The sequence below is a fragment of the Semicossyphus pulcher genome, unplaced genomic scaffold, assembly GCF_022749685.1.
Source record: "Semicossyphus pulcher isolate SPU_LCO1_2020_fin unplaced genomic scaffold, fSemPul1.0.p SCAF_4, whole genome shotgun sequence".
NCBI classification, from domain to species: domain Eukaryota; kingdom Metazoa; phylum Chordata; class Actinopteri; order Labriformes; family Labridae; genus Semicossyphus; species Semicossyphus pulcher.
Window position 1 is genome coordinate 25,727,424 of NW_027211715.1, and position 27,697 is coordinate 25,755,120.

The window sequence follows — 27,697 nt, forward strand, 5'->3', positions numbered from 1 at the left end:
CCTAAGCAAATGCCAACCAATATAATGCTTGTTAATGTTTGTCTTCCTGCAGAGTGTAAAGATGTGAACACTGTGGCCTACTGCCCCATGGTGCTCCGGTTCAAGTTCTGCAGCCGGCCATATTTCAGGCAAATGTGCTGCAAAACCTGCCAGGGACACTGACCGCCTGGACACGGTGAAAACTCCCAGCATCCCTCTCTGGGTCGTGTACACACTCACAGTAAGCCTGAAAACCCTCCCACTGAGCCTTTAACAGCAGCCCTCACACTGCCTCCGTCAGAGGAGTGTGTGAGGTCTAACTGGGAAGCTGTCGGACCTGTAACTGGACCTTTTTCCAGCCAGAATCCAGCCCAAACCAGATGCCTCTCCGGGCCGAGCTGAGTTATACATTCCACTGGAGGGGAGGGCTGCTGAAACCTGGAGAGACGTCATTTTTAAGGATGAACCCTCTCTCCGTCTTCCCTCCACGATCCCTCTGTTGTAATATTTTGGTGCTACTATATTTCACTTTGGCCGCAGGGCTGGTCGCAGTACTCTCGTACACCTGTCTGTCAACAGGTGATATTTGTTTAGTTATGAATTTAAGAAATCCACTTTGTAAAGAATGATTTTCAGATATCTTTGCCCATGAAAAGGAATATTATATGCTATAAATGAAAGATTTGTTTCTATGTTATCTAATAGTTGTTACTTGACCACGTTGTTTTATGCTTTGTTTCGTATAAACATATTCATCGCGTCCTCGCTGTTATTCAGCTGAAGTATGAGCAGAGTTTGATTTGCACAAAGTGTCAGCAGTCAGAGGACTTGTGTATTTTATTTTTGTGTTGATGTGATGTGACTTTGTGTCTCCGTGGAAGCTATCAATGTGTCACTGCAGTGAACCCGCCATGTTCTTGCCATTTTGGTTAGTTTGCTTATATGTTATCAGCTCTACAGTAACGGGACACATAAAAACACTACCTTACTTTGTGCAAAGCCAGTGCTAACTCACAGGGACATTTTTCACATTATAGGACGTTGTCGTGGCTGCGGATTGTGGCAGCTTGTGGATAAGATATTCAAAAAAGAGCTTGCCTCAGTCGGCGTTTTTTGGACCAGTTTTTGGGACTAACTGCGAGGAACTGCCAACTTAGGATCTCCTGAGGGAACTACATATCCTGTTTGCATTCGCAAAACCAATAGGGCTGCTGAGGTGACGTAAGCCAGCCGTAAATGCATATAGTAATATCATATACGACAACAAAAAACACCACTGCTGCCATTTATTGTGCACGTTGAGTTAGAAAGATTTGCGTATTTAGACCATCCGTCAATTTGTCCATGTTTTGGTCTAACTTAAAGGAGCATTTCGCCCCTGGAAAAAGCCACTGTCAGTCAAAGCTGGTGTTCTATGTAATTGATGGAAACAAAAATATTTGAAATGGCGCCATAGCTGTGGAGAAAGTTGCAAAAACAGCTTGTGGTTTTTCCCATTCTACATTCCTACAACACCCAGCGTGCAATGCGCCCCTCCCTCTGAGTGAGGGACGTTGTAGTGAAATACTACCGTTTTCCAGTCAAGGACATTGATCGCTGCAGGCAATGGGTCAGAGCTGTACAGAATCCAAAATACTAAGAATGTACCAGTGTATCGTCTAAAAAAATCTTTGGGTCTGCAGTCATTTTAAACCTGACGATTTTGACATGACATCGGAGGCGGGCGTCCTAGATTGCGGAAGTGTAGTTTAGCAAGCTCCCTGGCCTTCGCCAAATGACGCATTATACGTAGTCTGGCGGAGGTTTTCCAGGGCCCATTGGAGGAGCGGATAGCGTCCTCCAAAGGCACAGAGCCAAATTGCATTTTTTTCCTACCATAATGGCATTAGCTCCCCATGATAGCATGATAGGACTGAGGTTGAAAATCGGCGAACTGGCCCCCTAAAGGCGGTTACGAGGTGTTACACAGGTTTGGCGGTTGCATGTGCTGCATTGGCTCAGGTGTTAGATCAACAAAACAGTCACCTACTCTGAAGTAGGAACAAAATCCCCTTTAAAGAAACCTTTAGAAATATAATCCCCTCTCAGTTCGTTCGGTGTGAATGAAAAAGTGTCGGTTTCCTCCACCTGAACTATGAAAAGTTCCTCTGGTCCAAAAGCGCTGACTGTCATCAACTTAAAATCCTTCAACACTGGGCCTTGCTTTGCATTATTCTGTTCGCTGGTTTATTTTGCCACATGTTTCCATTATTCCACGATGCTAGCAACTTTTTACTGTGAGTGCAAATTCAGAGCACAGCGAGACACAGTGAGTCAACTCTGCCAGCAGGAACGTGCTCACTGAGGGAGAGTTAAGACCTCTGACCGCTTTCAAAAAGCTTTTTATAGCAGGAGTGCTGATCTGAGGATGGATTTACACACCCATAAAATATCTGATATCTTTGTGCCACGGACATGATGTATTCACAGCTGCCTGAAACCATCTGCTGTGCAAAGATTGCAGCCACAAACTTTTTATAAATTTGCGGTGATTTAAACTTTTACAGTTTGTATAACTGTTTTCTCGGGTCTCTGCAGAGTTGTAGGTAAACAGTTACAATGGGCAGACAAACAGATAAAGCATCATTGATTACAGCTAATTAAACCTCAAAAACAAGTGCAAACACAAAGAAACAAATTTGACTCTGAGGACCAAAACTATGTCTGCAGTTACTGGTTCACGCCATCAGTGTTCCCAAATATAAGTCTTATATTTACTCTTATTTTAGCTCTGTTTTGGTCCCCACCAACTCCTGAAGGAAATATTTCCCTCTTAAGCGGCTAAATGCTCCACTATGTTCACCAGGTGCCTTCAAAACTGTGACTGTCAGGTAATGTAGTGAGTGTGTTTAAAGAGCATAAGAAAAAAAGCCGCTTCAGCAGTATCTCCGTCCCGCAGAGACACTTTTAGAAATGCTGCCTCAGAGTCTCACAGCTCGGTCATCGCTGTGACGTCCGCTGTGCTCTGACTGCACTCCTCATCACGTATGTTCACACTGATCAGCGCTGACAGCAGCTCTGTTACACCACGTCACATCCTTTCAATGAAAGAGAGGAAGCTACAGTACGTCTTTATCTGGATCAGCTGCAATGTTGTTCCTTTTTTCTGGTGGTGCTTTGGTTTGGATTGGTGCTATTAGTTCACTGTTGTTGTCAATGTGTCAACTGTGCTTTTTATTATTTAGAAATCCGTTTGAGCCTTTTGTTTTAATACCGGTCTTTAGACTTCACTCATCAGACCCCTCGCTCACAGGCAGGGGCCCTCTCTGGGTTCATTGTTAGCATAATGTAAGCAAAATGCCGCTCAATGGGAAAGTTATAGTATTAGGTCATGTACTGTAACAGTTTCTGAAGGGGCTCCATGCAAAATATGGCATTTCAGAGCACTTTTAATAATTTGGGGATTTAAAAATAACCGCTGCAAAAATTTGCCGCATTAAACCTTGTGTTGTCTTTAAGTTTGTGTACTCTCTTCGTCCTAAAGGTCAAAAATGACTGCCTACAAGAAACCCCCTAACATAAAGCAATTAGTTTAATTTTAAACCCTAAATTTGAAATGTTATTCATCTTAAACTGATCTGGGTTTTCTCTCTTCACAGTGTAGAAAAGACTTCATTAAATCTGTGAACAACACCTTAAAACGTGCCAATATACTGTGTGTACACAGGTGCTGTAGAGCTCACGTGGAAATCTAAATAAAGGCAATGTTTTTAGATTTTACCATATTAAGGTCATTCTAAAAAAGTCATTAAACCATGAAGGGGGCTTTCTCTGCTGTTAAACATAGTGGCGGTTCATTTGGCCTTTGAAGATGACACAAATTTTTGGACTTTACAAAATATTTGTGATGGTTTTTAACAGAATTTTGGGCAATCAGATCGTGCATAGGGTCTTCTAATGCATCCATATGGAGCATAGAAACTATATAAATCAAACATTCAGCTCGGTTTAATATCAGAGTGAAAAGCTAAGTCAACATTTTCAGATGCACGTCCTATTTAAAACGTATCTGCCACAGATCATCCTGTCACAGTGTCAGAAAGGAATTCTGTTGTTTCTCTGTATGTACCTGTGCCTTTAAGGTTCACACTGAGAAGTGAGCCTGTTTTATCTGAGTAAATAAGAGGGACAGTACCGGTAATTGTTGTTTTGTGTCTCACATGCTAATTATAACATGACATGTACTGTATGTTCATTCTATAGAAGATGAATCCTTTTGTCCACATGTACATCTTTTTAAAAGGAAATATTAAATTGATTCAACATGGTGCATTGATGATTCTAAGATCGGTTCTGTGTACTTCTTGTTTGTATCAGCACTGCTAACGTTTGGCAACACGCAAAACTGCCTACAGACAGGCTGAGGTCATCAGTGACCGTCGTCTATTTCTGGATGTGACCAACTTCAGGGAAAAGATGAAGCAAGAACTTCTTCCTGTTGTCTGAGGCTGAGACACAACTCAGGACAGGGAGGGTATATTCAATATGCTGTATGTGTACATATATGAGTGTCTACCTGTCAATACTATATAACTCTCAGAGGTCGTATAACAACAAAACGATGCAAAATGACCAGAAGGAGACTCAAAAACAACCATGAGGCAACAAAAATGAAAGGCGCCTGGTGCTCCCATCACAACAGGGCCCTAAGTCGCTAACTAGACTCCTCTCCTCAGTCGTCCCCCCACTGGTGGAACGAGCTACCAAACTCCATTCGGTCCGCAGAGTCTCTTTCACCTTTAAGAAGAAGCTAAAGACTCTTAATGAACACCTCTGACCTTAATGATATTGATGCCATTGATGATGACGACATTGAGGATGTGGTTTATGTTGATTAGGATTGTCATGCTGATGATGATGACGAACTATATTGACCTTGTTGATGTTGCTGATGATGACCATTATAAAACGCCCTGTGCACTGCCTGTAAGCACCAGTGTCCGGTCGCGCTTGAAGCTGTTTGTTGGCACCTACTGACTTCGTTCCCTCCTGTCTTGATCGTTGCTTGTGTTGTATTAACTCTCAGATGTACGTCGCTTTGGACAAAGGCGTCTGCTAAATGAAATTGTAACGCTGTAATTGTAAGATGCAAAATGGCCACCAACAGAGATAGAGAATGCCCACAAACTGGTTCAAAGTGACTGAAAAGCCACAAAAGGACACAAAGTAACATCATAGAGATGACTCGACGGGGGTCCGACAAAAGTTCCGAATGAGCTCTGACACAAAAAGACACCACATGACCACCAAGAGACACAACAGGAAGCAGAACAACCACAGATGGTAGTCATTTTGTGCCTCTTTTTGATGTCTTGCTCCTATGTCAGACGGGAGGGGGGTGAGGTCTTTATCTGCATTTTTATTTACAATTTGTCCAGGCAATGTGGATTTTTGTTGTTTTGTTACAGTATTTATGTGAGTAAATCTTTTGATTTTGTACTTATTCTACAAATGTGCCTCACTCTGACTTCTCTCCTCATTCATTTCACCCCTGAATGTGAGAACCAGACTTGTGTAGGTTTGCTGTGCAGGTACTTCAAACACAGAGATTTAACAGCAAAAACAACACTGTTTGTCACCTCCACACACACACACACACCCGTGAGCCCGGTGTGTGTGCACCCTGTGTAACCCTGCATCGGTTATATTGGGCGTTAGAAGCAGCAGTTCTTCTGATGACACAAACACACGGTGAAGTAACCACAGCCTGGGTGGAGCCGGCAGCTCACAACCGAAGCACCATCATTGGGCAACCGATTGAAGATAATTATTATTACTCTGCAGCCGTTGTTGTCTGCTGTTGGACGATGAATGAGACTGACTAATTGTGCTGTTTGCATGTGTTGATGCTGCCTGTTAGGTCATTGTTTCATCCTCACTCTAATGAAAAAATACAGAAGTAGTGGCTAAACTGTGCGCATCCGTGTGTGTGTGTGTGTGTGTGTGTGTGTGTGTGTGTGTGTTATCTTCTAGCAGTTCTTGTTTCACACATTGAACCTGCAGGAGTATGAGGAAGTAGTAGTTTGAATCGTTGCAGTGGATGTCTTGTAGGTTTTTCGCAGGCTGCTGTTGGCTCCGACTGTCCCGCTGTGTGTGTGTGTGATGGCTGCAGTCTGAGGAGGTCCACCTGTGGATTTTAACGACACACACACACACACACACACACACACTTTGGACAGTGGACACCTGAGGAGGAGAGGCCCACTGGAACGATGGTACAGTACCACACCTTTATCTCCTTCCTCACACTCTTTCTGACAGATGTTTCATGTGTGTACATTCCTGAAAAGCTGATGTCATTCGTGTTTTATCTTGTTCACAAAGATTTTGATCCGGGACAGTTAAAAAGTTAACAAAAACAGCATCCTGTTTCTTAGCGTTCAACTGACTATGAATTGTCTTTAACGTCTTTAGCTTACTTCTGACAAGCTTGCAGATGGTGTTTAATGCTTTACAGTCATTTTGTAGCAGATACGGGGTGTTATAGGGTTTCTCACAAAGAGGCTATGTCTTCAGGGAAATTCAGCTCCAGTAGCAGCACCTCAATCAGTTTCCCCTTTTTCAAGACAAACCCTTTAACTGAGACTAGCTCAAATAAGCAAAATACATCAGATGCATTTGATTTATGATCACATTTTAGATTTAAAAAATGGATTTAGACTAGATTTTAAGTGTGGACAGGACAAGAAACAGACATTAAAATTGGTGTTTCTGTTAAAAACAAGCAGAAAAGCACATCATCTTGACTGTACTGTGAATTAGCTGAGCTGTATTGTAATCTCAGTCTTTAAGATTTATATCATAGCGTTTGGTGCAACCATAAAGGTGAGCTGCCAAAGCAAGCGGCAGGCAGTTGCAGGAAGAGAAGCGGTGGCATGTACAAAGTATAAGAGTTTCACAAGAGGCAGAGACGAGGTGTGAGAGGGGGAAGTGGACCACAGGAGAGGCCTGCAGTTTCTGTCACAACACTTCCTCCTCGCTCTCTGAATGGCCCTCACGCATCCAAAACTCACACAGTCTTATTATTAAAGTCATAACATACCGCCAGAAGTCTTTACAAACTCTTAAATCTATTTTCATAATTTAGCTATCCTTTCAAAATAAGAGTCACAAGCGAGAGGTGGTGTCAGAGAAATGAATGAGTGTTTTGCACACCATAAAGTAAAAAGGCGGCATATCAGGTAGAAATAACTGCTGAGCAGCGTGTCCCCTTTAATGGGTCAGTGCACACATTTTCTTAGTAGCTGTGCAGAAGAGCCGGTTTGATGCCGTGAGGTTTTCAGGCGTCAGCTGCGAAAACCACAACACGACAGAGGTGACTGGCGCTTTGTTCGTGGTTCCCGAGGCATCAGAACTTTCATTTAAACTCAACATGTACGTCTCTCTGGTGACTGTTCAGTGTCTAAAGAGCACTGAGTGTTTCTTCATGAAAACAGCTCACAGTGACGTCAGCAGACCAACTATCAAAATCATTATTGTCTTTGGTGAAGTTGCTAATTTTTTAAAAATGTTTTGGTTCATATTTATTTAATTTAAGAAGCGACAAAGCACACTAAAAAGCACTTTGCTCCATCGAGTAAATGTATAATGTATGTGTAATGTACAGTCTTATGATAATAAAGTACACTTGGTGTTGCATGTGAAATAATTTAAGCCCAAACACCCTTAGTAAAACTGTTTAGCAGACTAATAAACACATGCCACACTAATAAAATAACAGAAATGATACATGGTCCAACAGTCGGGCCCGACAGTGTCTCCAGACAGGAGGTGAGGTGTATTCTAGAAGCAGCAGGATTGCATACCAAGTCAATGGAAAGACACATGCAAGTTGCAAGTTGCAAAATTCCTAAATTGAGCTCCATGATTCTGAGAGAAAAAAGGAGAGTGCAGGAAAATTTGAGCTTTGAGATAAGTCCAAAGACTTTGTAAATAATGGACGTGGCTAATGTTTCAGCACCACTTGGTTTGCTGTTTTCAAGACTCATGTTTGGGATTTTGGCTATGGTTATGTTGTTCTTTTGGAGCCAGAATGCAAAGAGTTGGATCGTTTCTCAGCCCCAGATGTTGCCGCTTGGTTCAGTCGGAAGCTGAAAAACACACAGACACAGCCGGTGCATCATTTTCTATGCAGATTACAGCTAACACCTGTCCAGTTGATGCATTGACTGTTGTAGGTACTCGAGGTATTTATTCTAATGGTGCAAAGCGGAAATTTCCATTCAGTTGACCTTCCTAGAATGTTCTCCCAAAAGTACAGCTGTGTAAATCTCGACAAGCAGCTTATTACATCAATACGTGCATTATAAAAAGTCTGCTTAGGGAGGAGAAGGATGGGTCACACGTAAGAGCGTCATCCCTGAGTTGGGATGGGTAAATAAAAAGTCAGATTTGACTTATGTGCATAAAAATGTACATAATCTAACTTACATCGAGACGTAACGTATCCTTTGCTTGTACTTTAAGTAACTAACATATTTATCTCACCCAAACTATGATCTTTTCTAAGACTAACCGAGTAGTTTTGTTACAAATTGGACCAAACTGTGACTGGTATCGCTGACCATTAGTACTCTACAAAGGTCACATGTCTTATACTACATGTAGTTTTGTTAGTCATTTGCTATCTTATTATTCTGTAATTTGGGTATGAGGATTTATGAGGAGAAGATATTAGTTGTAGCTTGATATGATGTTCAGCAAGTCATATAACATTAGCAATCAGAGGCAGAGCGAGGGTTCATCGTGTCCTTTACATTCAGTAAAAGAGGAAAGGACACACTTGTGAAAGAAGCAGCAAAGCTTCCTGAAATCACAATCTTACACTTCAACTTGTCTTGTCTAAATAACAGTGATTCTTACAGCTGATACAGCGTGAATGGTGAGAATTCATAGATAGGGTTCATAAATAGACAGAAGAAATATGTTATCTTGCAGCACAGTATGTTAAAATCTACAGCATTGAGTTGTTGTTGATCGAGGAGATATTCTGCTTTTACAGAATTGTCAAAAAATGACACCAAAACCTTAAATTAGTACAGCTGATTAGAACTCCTGTACCCAGCTCTTTCATGAATTATAAAGCCTTTAAAAATGAGGATTTAACTACATACAGTATTTGTGATCCATTTTAAATATAGTTGTATCCTCAGCAGGAACCAGTGGGCTTTGGGTTAAGTGACGAGTACACTGAGGGGAAGTTGGAAAGTACTTGGAAGAGTAACACGCTACAAGAAACGTGTTGTTTATTTGATAAATAAAGATAAAACCAGATTAATATGTTGATTCTATGGGAAGTATTTTATGAAGTTAAGCCAAAAGAAAGAATGAAAAGGGTGACGAAGATGAAAAACATTTATAGGAGACTGATTGCTTTGCTGCTTTCGGTTTCATGGGTTTTAATTAGACATAGACTGTGTCTATATTTCCATTTAAGGATGTTTAAATTTAGACGTAAGGTACTAATAATACATGCCATATGTCATGCACACTGCTTAGACTTGCTCTTAGACTTAATTTAAGTTGCAGCACATGCTATGTCTTTTAATAAGATTAAAAGAAATAATAGAATTAAAAGACATAGCAACACTAATAATAAGATTTTTAGGATCGCTACTGAATTTTACATAAACCTCTCAGCTGGTCCGGTCTTTTATCTTTTTTATGATTATTACAAACAGGAGATTATTGCTTCTATGTAGTTTTTGCTGAATAGTACCGAGTTTACTGCAGAAAATAAGAAATGAATCACAAAACAAGGACGAATTAGCAAAAGAAAAAGGTCTCCACCTGTAAAGCTTTTCTTATATTTAGGATGATTGGTGATGTTTGATAGCCACCATGCTAACACCACCTGTGCTAAAATTGAACAGGTGTTTAAAGGTTTGCTATCATCTGCTTCTCTTTCCTTTATAACATCACGGTATGATTTATTGTATGATGGTTACAGTCAGAGCTACATCATGTGAAGCCGCAAATGTATGTTGAAGCTCCCAGACCACAGTTCAACCACCGTGCCAGCTACTAGACTTCACACATCAAACACACTTGAGTCTTGTAAGGAACACTAAAACGCAGGATACACCGCAGGGTGCTGTAAGAAGGTGTCAACACCTGCCTGACCTGGAAAGCTCTAGTCTGTGTGCCACCTGCTTAATGTTGCATTTCACCACAGAACAGTCACCAAGTTAAAGCCGTCCTTGTTGTGACCGAGCACCTTGCTAAATGCAGTCCGGCAGATCACAGAGTTAAAGTCATGCTTCTCTAAAATGTCTTAAGTTAGAAAATTAGCTCACCTCATCTGTGACCTGTTGCTTGACAACCACCCGCAGTTTCCTTTAGTGGCAACCACAATGGGTTACAGTTTTAAAAACACATCTATTCTGATGCCAAACGCGTCCTGGTAGTTCACCTACTTCTTTAGACTATCTTCAGACTTTATAGCTCCTTATAGTTTTCTGTTTGTTTCTCTTTTTTGTGTTTGCTGTTTGTTTTTCTTTCATGCTTAGTTTTTTTTTGTTCTTTTGGCTCATTTTGGTTCTTTTTTTCGTTAATTTCTTTCTTTATTTCACATTGTTTCTTTTTAAAGTAAAGTAATAATAAATAAAGTTTGAGACTTTTAGAAATAATCAAAATGGAACCAGTAGGGGCACGGTTTAGTGGAGCGGTTGAAGCCCCATATTCAGAGGCTATAGTTCTTGACGCAATGGCGCAGGATTAAAAAAAAACAAAAACAAAATGTCTCTCAGCTCAAGCAGAAGTTATTTCAAACTTTGGAAGGTCCCTCCATAGCCACAAAGGACATCAACTGTCACCAGCCGAGTAGTTCTCTTCATGACGACCGATGTGTCAATAAATATCTATTATAAAGAAGCAGTATCTCACCCACATGTCCAATTTTTTTCCTCTCCGGTTTCTGTTTCAGGCGAAGTACCACTGGCAGAGTCAAAATGTGAAGCAGAGCGGAGTCGACGACATGGTGCTGCTGTCCAAGATCACCGAGGACGCCATCGTGGACAACCTGAAGAAAAGATACATGGACGACTACATCTTTGTATCCTTCCAAGTTCACACTCACATTAGTTTTTTTTTTTATTATGACCAGTCATGAAATTGTGGAAGCTGTCACTAATATTGATTTTGAAACTTAACAATTTCATGGACATTTGGAAGATTAGCTACAACGGAAGCTTATTAGCATCTTAACAAACTTTCTTTAGATCCTTGTGGGCAGGAAGTCATTATAACTGAGAGATAGGAAGTGTATGTGTGAATACTGTGACGGTCTCATGCACACCTTGAGCACCAAAGCACCTGAACATTTTAATTCAGACCAAAAAACACATAAATACCCCGACCAAAGCACATATATAGTGAAACAGTGTCATCAACATTTAATGGCACAAATACCAAGAATTCACTCTTCCTCTTCTGCGTTCACTGTGTGAGTCAACAGCTCACTTCCTGTTCTCTGAGCACAGACCCGTATTTAGAGTCAGGAAATAAAATTCACATCCAATCTGCAAGCAGCTGAAATCACCATCAGTACATTTAAAAATCAAGTTAAAAAGGATGGATCGTTTGATTCTAATCATAAAAACAAACTACTTATTAGCCATTTTCCTGCTTTTCAACAGCTTTTGAATTGTCAGGTAGGAAGTCAACATCTGCACGTAACATGTTTTGACTTTTATGGCAGTTTTTTATCACAGTGATCAGGAAGTATTGAATGTTAATCCTTCATATTAAAGGTCAACACCTTAACACAGTTTTGAAAAAATACCACATATACATTTTTACAATGGCAACAAAAGTGGTCTCCTAGCAACACCACTTAGTTGGCAATGTCAGTCTTTTGCTTTATTCTACGCTTTGGTCCAGATTTAAATATCTCAACAAATATAAGAGGGTCTGGCATGAAATTTGGTACAGACATTAATGGTTCCTTTTTTACTCTTTTTGGCTGACCGCCCTACACATGGGTCTGTATGTCACTGATTGACTGACTGACTAACTAAGCGGGTGAGTGATGGCACTTTCAGAGCCCTAGAGAGTTGCAACATCGCAATGGCGGATCAGGGAGCATATTGGACCTCCACTGACGCGACTCTCTGTCTATACTTTGTTCAGGGAGTAGGCGGGGCTGCTCCTCCGCTGCTTCTCCGCTGTCCTCACGCACATGCTTAAAAACACGTTGTCATCGGCCTCATGAGGACAGTCCTTGTGACACATTGCCCACAAAAGCGCACATTAACCTGATGAAGTCAGCCACATACGAGGTTTTGACCTAGTCTTGTTGTAAAATGTCTTGAGATAACTTTGGTTATGATTTGGCCTTTTCTACATATAAATTGATTGTGCAATCATTCAATCCAAATTTTGAATCACATTACACTTTTACTAGTCTCGGCTATACTTTGGTTTAGTGCTAATTCACAATTGTTAGCATGCTAACATGCTAAACTAACATTGTAAACATTAAACCTAGGAAGACAAAAGAATAAAGATGGTCACAACGACCATATTCTGAAAATATCTCTCAAGGGGACTCCATCTGCTTTCCAGCCAGATATATTGAAAAGCCCTGATTTAAATTTTGCTACAATTACTCGATTTAACTGTTTGAAGAGATTTTGCAGTGCGTTTCTTTGGCTATGTTCTCATATTGATGAGGCTTTATTGGAAAGGTTTTATTGAAAATGTAAAGCGGTGATTCATTATTTCTCCCTCCCACTCCTTGACTTCTCTGCTCAGACATACATCGGCCCTGTGCTGATATCAGTCAACCCATTCAAACAGATGCCCTATTTCACTGACAGAGAGATCGAACTTTACCAAGGAGCTGTGAGTTAAACTCTTCAGCATTGTATCATCTGTAAATGTGTGGTGGTTGTTGCAGTGGGTTTATACTACATTATCCTGTTTGACCATAAATCTCTTCCCTATATTTGTCTCCTTTAGGCCCAATACGAGAATCCCCCCCACATCTACGCCCTGACTGATAACATGTACAGAAACATGATGATTGATGGAGAGAATCAGTGTGTCATCATCAGGTGACCGCAGCAGCCCTGCTTTCCTTCACATTTTGTCTATAAATCACACCGAGTTTGGTTGTCTTTAGTTATTTTGGAATGCAGAATGTCTCTCCATGTGGTAGTTTGAGTAATATCATGATGCTTTGTGGTGGCTCGTGTTCTATTTTTCATGGTGTGCTGGTAGTGGTGAGAGCGGCGCTGGAAAGACAGTGGCTGCCAAATACATCATGGGTTATATTTCTAAAGTGTCTGGAGGAGGATCCAAAGTTCAGGTAGAGAGAGCACACGATGACACAAAACACCTTTAAAACGTCCTTAAAAGTGTAGCTATTTATGTAGTAACTCATACGGTGTCACTGTGTTTGTGTGTGTTGTAGCATGTTAAAGACATCATCCTACAGTCAAATCCTCTGCTGGAAGCTTTTGGTAACGCAAAGACCGTACGCAACAACAACTCAAGTCGCTTTGTGAGTAAGACCTTTGCTTCAACACCTACGACTCTTCTCATTTCTCTGTTTTCTGCCTCTTCCACTCTTCTCCTCTTTGTCATCCTGCCTACCCAGAAATTGATCTCAGTACCCCATCTTAAATCATGTCTCAATTCCTGAAAAAAGACATCACAACCGCCACCACTACCAAGTATGGTCACTACATACTTCCTATTCAGTCTTCTCCTTTATGTGAAACAAACGTTTTAACCAATGAGAGATACATTTCTGTTATTCTTAGCACTCTAGGAGCTCTTTGCACATGTTGACTAAAACATTGAGACAGAAAGTAGAACCGGTAGTTGACTAAAAAATCTTAAACTTATGTCTGCTGAGGAATATTATATGTTATAAATGAAAGCTCCTAAAATAGCTACTTCGTGGAACTTGTGTTGAGATTATCTGGTTGCTTTTGCTTTTTCTTGCTCAAAAACTGACTTTCAATCCGAATATGGCCGATGCATCATCACTAGTTTTATAGGAAAATAATACAGCATTACAGGCTAGTTTAATCTAAGGCTGATTTCTTATACGGTCATCTATCAATAATTTATAACCTTTTCATTAACATTCATCAGTCTATTGATTATAATTGGTCTATGAGAAGAGTGAAAATGTCCACAAATGATTAAACTTTGTCTGACCTACAGTCCTATGAAAGATGTTTTAGACGGTCTTTACTGGCTGTTGAAAAAGGGAATAAAAAGGGTCTATAAAATACTTTCTCAGAGGCATTTGAGTCTTGAATCACGCTGCTAACTTGCTGGTTTCATTGTCACAAAAACGAATTTATTTAATCCCCTATTGTTTCTCATCAGTGGGGTCCTGAGTCTGTAATTTCACGCCTGTAAACCACATCGACACACATTTTTGCGGCTTTTTGCGAATCATCTTTTCGTTTCCCGTCACCACTGATCTAACAGGAAAGATGTTGTGTGGGTTAATGCAGTTAGATGTTTGCAGACTATTTTCAAACTCATACAGAGGGTAACCATGGGTTCCCCTTTTTTATCTGAAAAAAAATGTTGCATAGTTTGATCACTGTCTCATTAAAGCAACAGTTTAGTGAAATTATGATTCATGACACTTAAATATGAGTTAAAGATTAATGCAATGCCATGCGTTTGTTTTAATGTATTGTTTAATTGGGCTTTGGTAGTGTGTCAGGATGAGTGAACAACAAGGGGAAATACTATGCTTAGACTCGACCTTTGAACCTTTTGAGTCTAACAGATGTCACAGTTTTATCCGCCGACGGATTGGCATATCTGATTTTTTCCTTTGGTATTTGCATCTACAAGGGGAAATACTTTGAGATTCAGTTCAGCAGAGGCGGAGAGCCAGACGGTGGCAAAATCTCAAACTTTTTGCTTGAGAAGTCAAGGGTTGTGAGCCAGAACGAGAGCGAGAGAAACTTCCACATTTACTATCAGGTGAGAGACGTGCAGTTGCAGCCTCATAACTTCTTCTTTTTTAAAAACTAGATGTTCATCTCCAACTCACATTAAGTTTGTACGATACAATACTATTCCTCATTACTTCTGCTTAAAAAGAAAATCATGTGTAATGGCTCTTCTACCTGCACTGTTGTCTTCCAGCTGATAGAGGGCGCCAACGCTCAGCAAAAAGAGGGCCTGGGTATCATGACACCAGACTACTACTACTACCTCAACCAGTCTGGGACTTACAAAGTGGATGGGACTAATGACAGCAAAGACTTCAGTGAGACTATGGTACATATGATACTGGATAAATCAGTGTGTGTGGGGGTCACGGAGGGTCAGGATCCATCTGAGGGGTCATAAGAGAACTGTAGGGGCCAAGGAATGACACATTGCACAAGAAAGAAGAGATAACTCTACTCTACTAGAAAAGAATAAAATGTGCTATTTTGCTTTAATCTGCAAGACTAAGAAACTAGGAGAGGAGTCATCTGTAAAAATCAATGCCTGATTATGGCACTAATAAGTCACTTTAAGGCCCTGAAATGTAGTAGTGAAAATTCCCAAGTAAAGTTACCTTTATTGCCTTAAAGCAAATGCCTCACAGAGATCCTTCTGTGGATTTTGGAGGTCCGGGTTTAAGGTCCTGGGACAGCTGTTTTGCTAACACACATTATCACATATTCCATAATGTTAATATCACATATACTGTATATATGCTATATCATGAACAGGTCTAGTCAACAGCATAAGGGGCACTTTGTTCATCAAAATTAATGACTTTTTAAGATATTTTTTGAATTCCAAATTATACATTTTCTTACCTTAATGTAGCATTGTATTTGCCTGGCTATTCACACGGGTGTTTTGGGCAACAGTGACCAAAATTTTGTTTTTGGCACGAGCAGCATATAGTAATTTAATTTAATTTATCTATTTCCAAAAACAGTTGCTTCTGATGCTCTTAATAGTCCACAAACCTTGCTATGAACATTTTTAAATAGGAATAGTTTCCGCTAAAGTTGTACTACCTAAGGAAAAACCGTTCGCAATCTACCAAACTGCATTGCACAATACGTAGCTATGGCAACAGCACTTTAGGTAACGGTAATTTGTGAAACAGTTAGCCACGAGTAAGCTACTTTAAACTATCTAATTTAACTTATAACTTTAATTCTCATATATTCCATGAACTTATTGTATTCCATATTTTATTATCATGTAAATCTATTTCAAACTAAGTGCAGAGTTGAATACCTGCTTCAAATCTTACCTTTATTTTTGTTGTTGCTGTATTCGCAAGTTAACGTCAGGTAAAGTAGCTAGACGTTGATTCAACTTCCGGTTGTTTTTTTATGCTGATAAAATGCATAGCTTTTTTGCCATTATTGTTGTAATTAGTGTAAAACGGTTTCAACACGATCAGAGCATTGCAACAACTGAGGTGGGATTTTTTTTTTTCAAAGGGTTTGTTATTAAACTGCATTAGTTTTAGCTAGCTAGAGGTAGCTAATAACTGAGTGTAGCTAGTTGCTATCTTCACATTAAGGTGCTCTGATATAGAGAACACGGTAGTGCACTGTAGTTTATTACAATTAAAGATTCCACAACCAGAAACAGGGGGGAAATTTAATAATAAAATAAATATACTAAACTGAATTTAAAATTAAAATATTTCCGAAGAATCTCACTCATGCTTGTTGTGTAAGTGCTACAAAGTGCTGCCCTCACTGTCTGCTTCTGTGTTCATGTCTCCAGGAAGCCATGCAGGTGATTGGGATCCCAGGTGACATCCAGACTCAGGCACTGCAGATAATTGCAGGCATCCTTCACCTGGGAAACATCAGTTTCATAGAAGCAGGCAACTATGGGCAGGTGGAGAGCACAGACTGTAAGTGAGACACATGCACATGTACCACATACACATGCGTTCACTCATGCTTGTGCACACACGTTCCCAACTGGTGTATTAAATTGCTCATTCCCTCTCAAGGGACATGAGTTAATTAAAGCTCACAATGACAAAGCATTCCCATGGCAAACACCCTGCTAATTGAAAGAGTCTGTGCACATTGGTACTACCTTGTTTATCTACTCCTTTGTTTGATGCCTAGGGATTCTCTGCTCAATGGATAATTGGCGTTTACATTCAGGATGCCAATATTACCGTTGCACAGTAGCTGTCTAGAATTGTACAATCTGAGCTACTGCAGACCTTATTAAATTACGTCTATATTTAGAGCAGAAGGATACATTTTCAGGCAGCCTGCACTTTCAGTCTTGAAGATAGACGTCTTGCAATGATTATTGCAATGATTAATTTTCTACGTAATTAAAATATATGTGGAAATTTGAAATATTCTTTTCTAGTGCTTGCCTTCCCCGCCTACCTGCTTGGCATCGACCCCACCCGTCTGCAGGACAAGCTGACCAGCCGGAAGATGGATTCAAAGTGGGGCGGGAAGTCTGAGTCCATTAATGTGACCCTGAACCAGGAGCAGGCCACCTATACACGAGACGCCCTGGCCAAGGCCCTGTACGCACGACTCTTTGACTACCTGGTGGAGGTAGTGAAACTCTTTCGCATAGTAGCAACAGAAAGAGAAAACAAAAAATGAAGAAATATCCCTTTTTTTTAAAAAACTGAGATACCTACACGATTTGACAGTCATTCACTTTCATTTTGTGTTTCTCTTCTACCTTTTCTCCGTTTTTTCTAGGCCATAAATAAAGCCATTCAGAAACCACATGAAGAATTCAGCATTGGAGTACTTGACATTTATGGCTTTGAGATATTCCAGGTTTGTCCGTTTACAACTTACAGTTCTATAATATTTACAGGCAGTCTGTAAATGACGCAGCAGATGCTGGTTATAGACACGGTACAGCTGAGCAGGTTTTGATGTACTGTGGACATTGACTCGATTGTGTTTTCCCCCTGCAGAGGAATGGCTTTGAGCAGTTCTGTATCAACTTTGTGAACGAGAAACTGCAGCAGATCTTTATTGAACTAACTCTGAAGGCTGAGCAGGTAGTTACAGTGAAATGTATTGTTTTTGTCTTTATTTTTCTTCCTTGTCTTTTAACCTTCGCAATATGCTGAGTAAATGGGACTCTCTCTCTACTGTCTCAAAACATATTTCAACCAACTCCCTGCTTTCTATGTCTTCTTGTTTTCTCTCAGGAAGAGTACGTTCAGGAGGGCATCAAGTGGACTCCCATCGAATACTTCAACAACAAGATTGTGTGCGACCTCATTGAAAATAAATTGGTGAGCTCATAACTGCAACATCTTAGGAACGCCAAATCAATACAGGCTTAACACAGATCAATTTGAGGAGGGTAATGTTAATGTTGAGGGTAATGCGGCCGGGGGGCCGACCAGGCAAGCGAAGCAGATCTGGAGGGTGGCCGGGGGGCCGACCAGGCGGGCGAAGCAGATGTGAAGGGTGGCCGGGGGGCCGACCAGGCGGGCGAAGCAGATGTGAAGGGTGGCCGTGGGGCAGACCAGGCGAGCGAAGCAGATCTGGAGGGTGGCCGTGGGGCAGACCAGGCGGGCGAAGCAGATCTGGAGGGCGAGCGGGGGCACCCGGACAGCTGACGGCAACTAGGAGCAGGTGTCAGACCGCCGTCAGGGAACCAGAACCAGGTGCAGGTGTCGGCCAGACCACCAACAGGGAACCAGAACCCGGTGCAGGTGTCGGCCGGACCACCAACAGGGAACCAGAAGCAGGTGTCGGCCTGGGAACCGTCTGGACAGAGCACAGGGGCAGGTGTCGGCAGGACCTCCAACTAGAACACAGGGGCAAGAGTCAGCAGGACCTCTAACTGGAACAGAGGGGCAGGAGTCGACAGGGCCTCCGACCGGAACACGGGGGCAGGAGTCAGCAGGGCCTCCGACCAGAACACAGAACAGGGCAGGAGTCACTGGGGAGCTAGGTAGTGGAGGTTCCAGGGCTCTGGGCAGGGGAGATGGGCGAGGAGGACAGCAACCATGATGGCCGCGTCTCTTTGTGGCGCCACCTCATGAGCCAGAAAAAACAGCGAGGTGAGTCCCAGACCTACGGAGACTGCGGGTCGGTTTGGCAAACCATGCTGTGTACAGAAAGCTCACATACTTCAGGAGAACAGGCAGGTAATGGAGGAGTGGGCTCTGGACAAGCAGGTGGTGGGCTTGAAGGCTGGACGCCTTTAGAGTATATAAAGTAATTTACCCACTAAAAATGTCTTTAGCCTAGCATAGAAAACACTTCTTGGCCTGCCATAGAGAGGGCGTCCTCCGTGTCCTCTCTACTACAGGCGTATTTAAAGTAATTCTTGATGTACATTAGGTTATATGTAACCTCACGCAGTTCTTCAAAAAATAAAGGGTCTGCTGGGTCCATGCTTGTCTGGTTCATTCTGTCACGTTAAAATAAAAAGGTAAAGGACCCAGGTGCAGACAATGGTAAAGAGTTTAATTAACTGAGGCAAAAATGCAAAAACTAAACAAAACAGAAAACCAAATGGTAGAACAAAAAGTCTTACAATTTGGGTAAAGGAATAATCCAAAGAAAAACCGGAAACACACAGGAGCAACAACAGGGAGCCACAAGGAAACATGAGAGACAAGGTGACAAAGTAAAACAGAAAATGATCAAACCAATGAAACACATAAATTACTAACCAAACAAGACTAAATCGTGACAAGAACACGGAATAAACTAAATACAAAACTGAACAATGAGAACTCATGACAACAAGATAAAGGTAAAACAGGAAACAATATCCGAATCCCGAAATACAAATCAAAAACCTAACTAAACTAGAATAACTCATGACACCTTCATTAATACTGTATTTTTTCAAGTGGGATCTTTTTACTTTCCAGACACTTTCAAATGTGTAAAAATAAATTAAAATTCATCCACACCATCCTCTTCCTTCAGAACCCTCCTGGTGTAATGAGCGTGCTGGATGATGTGTGCGCCACCATGCATGCCAAAGGAGAGGGTGCAGATGGCACTCTGCTGCAGAAACTGCAGGCGGCCGTGGGAATGCACGAACATTTCAACAGCTGGAACTCTGGCTTTGTCATACATCACTACGCTGGCAAGGTGGGAACCTGACATCAGTCAAATTCACTCTCCTGTAGCTTGAAGTTCTACCCTTTAACAAGAATATGTGTTTAATTTGCTTTCTGTAATGATTTTTGGCAGATGTTTGGAAATGTTTACTTAGGAAGTAAACAGGTTTGTTGTTGTGTGAACACATTAGTCACGCCAGCATACTTGAATTCAAAAACCTGACAATGCTCTTTACTAATTAGCAATGTTTGCCTTATTGGTAAAGTCAACACAGCAGTGATAATGTCTGGTATCATCTCAGGTGTCGTATGATATCAATGGCTTCTGTGAGAGAAACCGGGATGTGCTGTTCCCTGATCTCATTGAGCTCATGCAAAGCAGTGAATAGTAAGTCTCTTACACCCATCTGATGTTTTCATTCATGGTGTGTTTACTTAAGAATAGCAGTGAAAAATTTCCCTTGGATTTGTCTCTACAGCCCCTTCATCTGTAGCTTGTTTCCCGAAAACCTGAACACAGACAAGAAAAGCAGGCCGACCACAGCCAGCTCAAAGATCAAGGTGAGCAATTAACATGAAATAAAAAGTTCCTATAATCAATGTAGCCTTATTTTTTCCCCAGTTTGAATATGAATAAAGTATAATATGCTTTCCAACAGAGACAAGCTAATGATCTGGTGAACACGCTGATGAAATGCACTCCTCATTATATCCGCTGTATCAAACCCAATGAAACGAAAAGACCGAAAGACTGGGAGGAGAGCAGGTCAGCATCCTCCCTTTGACAAACATGTACACAGACAAACATGTAGTGAACGCTTTCTAATGAGTGGTGATAATCCATCTGTTTATAGGGCTAGGCACCAGGTTGAATACCTGGGACTGCGGGAAAACATACGTGTCAGAAGGGCTGGATTTGCGTACCGCAGAGTTTTCAATAAGTTTCTGATGAGGTGAGTTAAGTCGTGAAAGAAGAACAATGCTCAAACACATTCTCAAAGTGACGTCAGGTTGATGTGCGTTCACTTGTTGTATCCAGGTACGCTATCCTTACAGCTGAGACGTGGCCAAGTTGGAGGGGTCCGGAGCAGCAGGGGGTCCTTCACCTCCTCCGCTCTGTCAACATGGATAACGATCAGTACCAGATGGGACGCTCAAAGGTCTTCGTCAAGAACCCTGAATCGGTAACTTTATATTTATTCAGTCTTAGTTGTGTTATGCGTCTATATTCACAGATGTGGAGTATAACTATTGTAAGTACAGTACTTAAGAACTGTAGTGACTATGCAAAGTTCCAGTGATCAAACATTAGTCACATGCAAAGGTGTACGAGAAGGTCTTGACGTGTATCAAAAAATGACTATCCAGAATGAAGATGACTTTGGGAGGTGTTCACGTTTATTGCAGAATGATGAAACAGATTTAAAGTGATTACCATTTGATCAGACGAATGATGATAAATCCAACACTGTTATGTTACGAGCTAAGTTAAGTCTTACGGTCTGTTCCCTCCACCTATGCCCAACTAACTTCCATTCACCTGTGACCTATAAACCCGTGACCTTGTAATGTGACCAATTACCCAAACCAAATACACCCCCTAGTGGTCAAAGTGAATTAGTACGTCAATATTTGTGCACAACTATTTACAGCATATGACAACAATGAAAACAGGCTAAATTGGCTGCTACAAGAACAAATCTGTGTTTTTGTTTGTTACTTAAATATATATATATATTTTTCATATTATTTTTTGGGCCTTTTATACCTTTAGTGATCGAGAGGACAATTTTACTTTTTATTTTTAAGTACATTTTATTTTAATTCGGTTTTGCTTCTGACTTTTACTTGTTTTTTTACAATGTTGAATTGCTATTTTTATTCAAAGCAACGATTATGTATATTTTGTAAATTAAAGTGATTTGCTGGTGACAAAGTGGAGAATTTAGCCACTCATGAACCAGATGTGTCCCTCAGGATTTGGTTGAGACCAAAATGCTAGCCAGCTAACCTGTAACTCTTGATTTTCCTCGCTGGCAGTCGCGTTTCTTTTTAGACTGTTTTCCTTCATCTGAGCGTCGAATTTGTTTTTTTTTCTTTGGATTTTTACTTATTTTTGAAGTTGTATCTGTAGTCATCGATCTTTTCTTTGTTTGTTCAACCATAGTAGATTACTGTTTACATGCAACACCAGAAAAGCAGCTGCTTAGCTCCGCCTACCCTCTCTGGCAGACCAACCACTTCTGGGTGATGGAAAATGCGTCACTAAAATCTTTGAGATTATTACTTTAAAGCTAAAAAGTGAATATTTGACATAGGTCCTTTAGGTGGACTCAAACAGGACTTCAAATAAATGATAAGTTTACATATAACAGAATACAATACAATACAACGTATAATACAACTTGTTTTTGCTGCCCACAAGAGGCCGAATAAACCCAGCTATTGAAGGTAGTAATAAAAAATCTTCCTGTCATTGATGTGCGTGTATTTTAACATTACCACACTTATTATGATACTTTAGTGAGAGCTTCACAGAGAAGCTGAATGAAAGATAGCAAAATGCTGCAGAAAATTACATACGTTGAGAAATAAATTATAACTGTAAACTCCTTCCTCATCCTGTATGATCAAAGCTTTTCCTGCTGGAGGAGATGAGGGAGAGGAAGTTTGACACCTTTGCCAGGATCATTCAGAAATCCTGGAGACGATTCATTGCCAGGAAGAAGTATGAGCAGATGAGAGAGGAGGGTGAGTAGCGAAGATAAAAATGTGTTCCCACTGAAGTAAATATTTGGAGCTGTGATTCTAAATGTTTGTCCATATTTGCGACTCAGCCTCAGACATCCTGTACAACTCGAAGGAGCGGAGGAAGAACAGCATCAACAGAAACTTTGTCGGGGACTACCTCGGTCTGGAGCAGAGGCCCGAGCTGCGACAGTTCCTGACCAAAAGGGAGCGTGTCGACTTCACTGATTCTGTCAACAAGTTTGATCGCAGGTTCAAGGTGAAACACTTTGAAGCATTGATTTGATGGGTTTCTACAATGTCAGATATGCATAAACACAACGTATGACAAGTCTAACCTCTTCCCCAAAGCCATCCGCTCTTCTTCTCCTTTCTGGCATTGCTCACAGTTCTCACTTCTGTTTTTTCCCCACATCCACAGTCTATCAAGAGAGATTTGATCTTGACGCCAAAGGGCATCTACCTGATTGGTCGAGAGAAGGTGAAGAAAGGACCGGAGAAAGGAGAGATTAAGGAGGTGCTGAAACGAAAACTGGAGTTCGGAAGCATCAGTAGTGTCTCTCTCAGGTAGGCCGACAGTTTAGATCAACACTACACTTGGCGATATTGACATTTGTGGTCGATGTTTGGCTTGAAAAATTCAAGAACTAGCATGCTGTTGTCTATCAGTTGTACGTTTGTAGATGCCAATTGTAAATGAGTTTAAAAGACCTTATAAAAAGGGAACTTAATGGTCTGTTTTTTCTCTAGTACGAGGCAGGATGACTTTTTCATCATACATGAAGCCCAGTACGACAGTCTGCTGGAGTCCAACTTTAAAACAGAGTTCCTCAGCTTGCTCTCGAAGCGCTACGAGGACGTGACCAAGAGAAAACTGACAATCTCCTTCACTGACAGGTAGAGAAACCTACACACTCAGGTGGGCTACATTTGCATATAAACCCACGTACACAAACTCACTGACATGTTTTCCTCTCACTCAGGCTAGAGTTCAGAGTGAAGAAGGAGGGTTGGGGCGGAGGAGGCTCCAGGATGGTGGTGTTTCAGAGGGGGCAAGGGGACCTGGCACAACTCAAACCTGCAGGGAAGACTCTCACCGTCACAGTAGGGGACGGTCTACCAAAGTCCTCCAGTAAGTTTAAAGAGATAATATAACAGCGCAGCATAAAAGGGAACTTAGTAAACACTAAACATGTAGCTGTTTATAGATTCTTCCTAATATGACTCTTATTATATTTAAACCTGCATTTCCGCAGAGCCAACCAGGAAGACCGCTCCACAGTCTCGAGGTGGAGGGAGAAATAATGTCAGAGGTAAAGCCACACTTCTATTTTATTGCAACTTCTTAATTTTCATTGTTATGCTCAGTCTAAAGAACTTACTTTATTTATGAAAATCTCTTCTTAAAACATTCGTTTTTAAAAAGGCTTTTGTTTCTGTGTAAATTTTTTAATGTATTGTAACATTTTATTACTTGAAACTGTTTGTAAAGCACTTTGTAACTTTGTTAAGAAAAGTGCTATATGAATAAAGGTTTTTATTATTATTATTTTTATTCCCTCAGGCGTCATAGACTTAACCATTTATTGCCAAATGGAAATACAGTTACGTTTGGCGCTGATGGTTCCGCTCTGAAGTTGCTCTCTAGCCGAGCAGCATCTTACGGCTTTCCAGGTAGCGCAGTGCAAAACCCCCCCTGGGTATATAGAGTCGGCAAAAGTCTTACAATGTCACAATTTCATTTAGCAGACGCCTTTGTCCAAAGCGACGTACATCTGAGAGATAAAACACGAGCAAAGTTCAAGACAGGCTTCAGGCTAGAAAGGAGGAGGCTGGGGGTGGTGGAGGCAAAGCATTGCCAGCAGCAGCAGTGTGTGTGCAGCATTAGTGTAGCAGGGGTGAGTGAGAGGAAGTTTCATTTAAAGGGGACCGCCTTGTTGTGAGAAGCGGCTGTGATTGGTGTGTTACTGATTAGAAACAAGGATTCAATCAGCAGGCTGACAGCTGATTACAGCTGGGGCATGATGTGTCCTGCATGAACTAAGGCGAAGCTTCATTTAATAGTCTACAGTGTATGACCCTACAGGGTTGCTCAAGTAATTCAGTACAGAGTTTCCAGGAACTTTATCGCTTGTAATGCTTCTTCAACTCCAGTTTTATTTACTGTCTTACTGCACTACATTCATTTGACAGCTATGGTTACTTGTAACTTTGAAGATCATCATTTTATATACAAATTAACTTTTAATAAAAAAGTATTTTAGAAGTAGGGCATAGTGTTAAAGAAAGAAACTACTGAAAAGTTACTATTTAAAGTAGTACAAATAAGATACACATTAAAGTTATATATATATGTAATTCTTATATTTGTTACAGTACTGCCTGCTTTAAGATTACTTTAACTTTTCATACTTTTAGTACATTTTGATGCTCATACTTATGTATTAACAAAAATTTCAGTTGGATGAAATGTAGTGTAGTTGTATATTAGTATTTTTGTATAAGTGTTTTTACTTTTTCAAAGATACAATCTCAAAGATTTCAATTTTTGTGCTCTTGAGCGCCACCCTGTTTAATTTGAAATCTGTTTTTTTTCAGCTAATATCAGAGTCGTATCCTAATGCCTGGATGTTTTTTGGCGTTATCTTTACTTTTCTTCCACTTTCTCTCTCCCCAGCACACCAAAATGGAGCAGCCAAGTTTTCCAGAGCACCTCATAACCAACCATCAGACATCACATATTCCTCCCCACACAAACATGCCCGGCCTCCCAGCACAGCCCCTCCCAAACTGGGCTCCCAGAGGGCCCCTCGAGTCCCAGCGCACAATCAGCACAACCAGGGGAACTTGGACTTCCTCAATGTGCCTGACCAGGGCATGTCAGGGTAAGAACGATCCCTCCCCTCGTAAGACTTGAATAAAAAGGGAAGGAAGGGGTGATGGCAGCGTGGGTGGATGGAGCTGATTAGTCACTAAGAGTCAGTGCATACAAGCAAACTGATTTGTTATGGCATGTTAAGGTGAGGCTCGACACGCATGGCGCTCCAACAAATGAATGAAGTTAATAGTGGAAGAGAGAAACCTGTTTGTGGAGCACCTAAGTCCACATGCCAACACCTGGTGAGCTGCTGTTCCACTAGTTTCTGTCAAGGCCTGGCTATGTTTGACAAACTGGAATGTAGGAATTACAGGCAGTTGTAGAGCAAGATTACATATTAGGCTATTGGCACACACTTTCAGCCAGTCTGTCCAAGAAGGCATTCGTGGCACAGTTGTTTTCTTTGTGTTTAAACTTTCATTGTCTGTAGCCATCTTTTCTTTGTTTTTCTGGCCTTGTTAACCGTTAATTTGCAAAAGAAACCATGAAGATGAAACCATGAAAAGCTTTCACAAATATAAAGTGCTCCGTAAAGGCTTTACTCTCCCTGTCATTAAGCCATTTAGCCACATAGAAATGTTACCAGTCCCTCAGCTCCTTTTAACATTTTGTCTTTTCTCTTCTCTTTGTCACAGGCAGCAGAGGAAAAGGAGCATCAGTCACCGACCTCCTCCTGCTCCTAAACCGCAGGCTCGTCCCCAGGGCCCCCGCTGCCGGGCGCTGTATCAGTATGTCGGCCAGGACACGGATGAGATCACCTTTGATGTCAATGATGTGTTCGACCTCGTCAAAGAAGGTGTGTGGATGAAAGAGAAGCGAGAAGGAGAGCAACTAAAACATATAATGTGTAGGGATTTGATCAATCTGAAATGTCCTAAAGGGGTTTATGATGTCTCTCTTTGCCTCTCGTGTCTGCAGATCAGTCAGGCTGGTGGACAGGCCGGATTCGAGGTAAAGAAGGTCTCTTCCCTGGTAACTATGTGGAGAAGATCTGAACAGGAAATCGACCCAGGTGAAACTTTACTGTGGAGACATATGTGCATTTTGTTTCAAGCATCACAAACTGCCGGTTAGTTGTTCATGGTTGCACAGTAGATCTTCATCCATAACTGAAATAGGGCTGTTAAAGGGTTGGACCTCGCTGACATTTGAGCCTCATATAACTTGTTCTGCCTGGTGACAGACATCGCTCGTTAAAACACAAATCCACTGCAAAGATGTACTCAGGTTTCATCTCTCTGTTGTTGTCCCCGACTCTTCTGATCACAGTGACAACAACAATGTCTATAACTTTAGCTGGAGTTGAATTTGATTATACTCCTTGAATGCTTGATTTTCAACATATCTGGTGCTTCATCCAAACAATCACTCATGTAAACCAAAAATCTTTTAATATTTGAAATGAAACAATCCCATTGTTGTTTTGTTTGTTGTCTCCTGGCTTCAGACGCAGATAAAGTTACAGCTTTAAGAGAAAAATGAACCAAAAATACTGCATTGCTTCCTGGTGTCTACATGTTTATATTTGCTCAAAGCTTTTCTGTTTCTGTCATCTCATACTGCTCAGTATTCCTGATTGAGACGAAAGCATTAAATCAAGTAAAAACATGCATTTTAAAATATATTGAATATGTAACAAGTGAACTTGAATGTTACTTCTGCACTGTAACAAACCTGCTTCAGCTTATAAAGCTGTTAAAGAAGAGAATTCTTTTAGCCTAACCTGATTAAAAAATATATTTTCTATTCATGGATTTTTTTCTTGTATTGTTTTTAGGATACGTTTCTCAGATATTTTTTCACCTTAATAAAAAGAAGAAATATATTTTGATATTTTTACCTCGAGGACTTTTGCACTGGTTTAGGTTTTGTCATCAGTAAGTTATGAAAGGATTCTGAATAAAAACAAAAAGAGGTGACTTATTACTTTTGTTTAATTTTTAGTTGATTTTGTAAAATAATGTAATTGCCTTACTGTCAATCAATGTCTGTTTTGTAAATGAAAAAGAAGAAAATAAAAA

The 27,697-nt window shown here is 40.8% G+C and overlaps 2 protein-coding genes across 2 annotated transcripts in view; both read left to right on the top strand.

The window, feature by feature from the left end:
* Positions 1-4,283, top strand: part of adamts10 (ADAM metallopeptidase with thrombospondin type 1 motif, 10) — a 47,583-nt gene extending 43,300 nt beyond the window's left edge. Inside the window, exon 26 of the mRNA XM_069680248.1 lies at positions 53-4,283. Within this exon, the coding sequence (XP_069536349.1) occupies positions 53-162 (110 nt within the window). The 3' untranslated portion in view covers positions 163-4,283. The remainder of the gene's footprint in view (positions 1-52) is intronic.
* A 1,743-nt stretch (positions 4,284-6,026) lies between these two features.
* On the top strand, positions 6,027-27,690 carry myo1f (myosin IF). Its single transcript, XM_069679842.1, has 28 exons — positions 6,027-6,233; positions 10,943-11,071; positions 12,772-12,861; positions 12,979-13,073; positions 13,240-13,327; positions 13,433-13,522; positions 14,845-14,976; positions 15,142-15,276; positions 16,744-16,876; positions 17,356-17,552; positions 17,706-17,786; positions 17,930-18,016; positions 18,170-18,256; positions 19,914-20,081; positions 20,353-20,438; positions 20,530-20,611; positions 20,710-20,816; positions 20,905-21,003; positions 21,090-21,234; positions 22,687-22,801; positions 22,888-23,057; positions 23,220-23,365; positions 23,549-23,695; positions 23,782-23,930; positions 24,055-24,111; positions 25,476-25,683; positions 26,312-26,472; positions 26,595-27,690. The coding sequence occupies exons 1-28, from the start codon at positions 6,231-6,233 to the stop codon at positions 26,669-26,671; spliced, it is 3,264 nt and encodes a 1,087-aa protein (XP_069535943.1). The 5' UTR covers positions 6,027-6,230; the 3' UTR covers positions 26,672-27,690.
* The last annotated feature ends 7 nt before the right edge of the window (positions 27,691-27,697 follow it).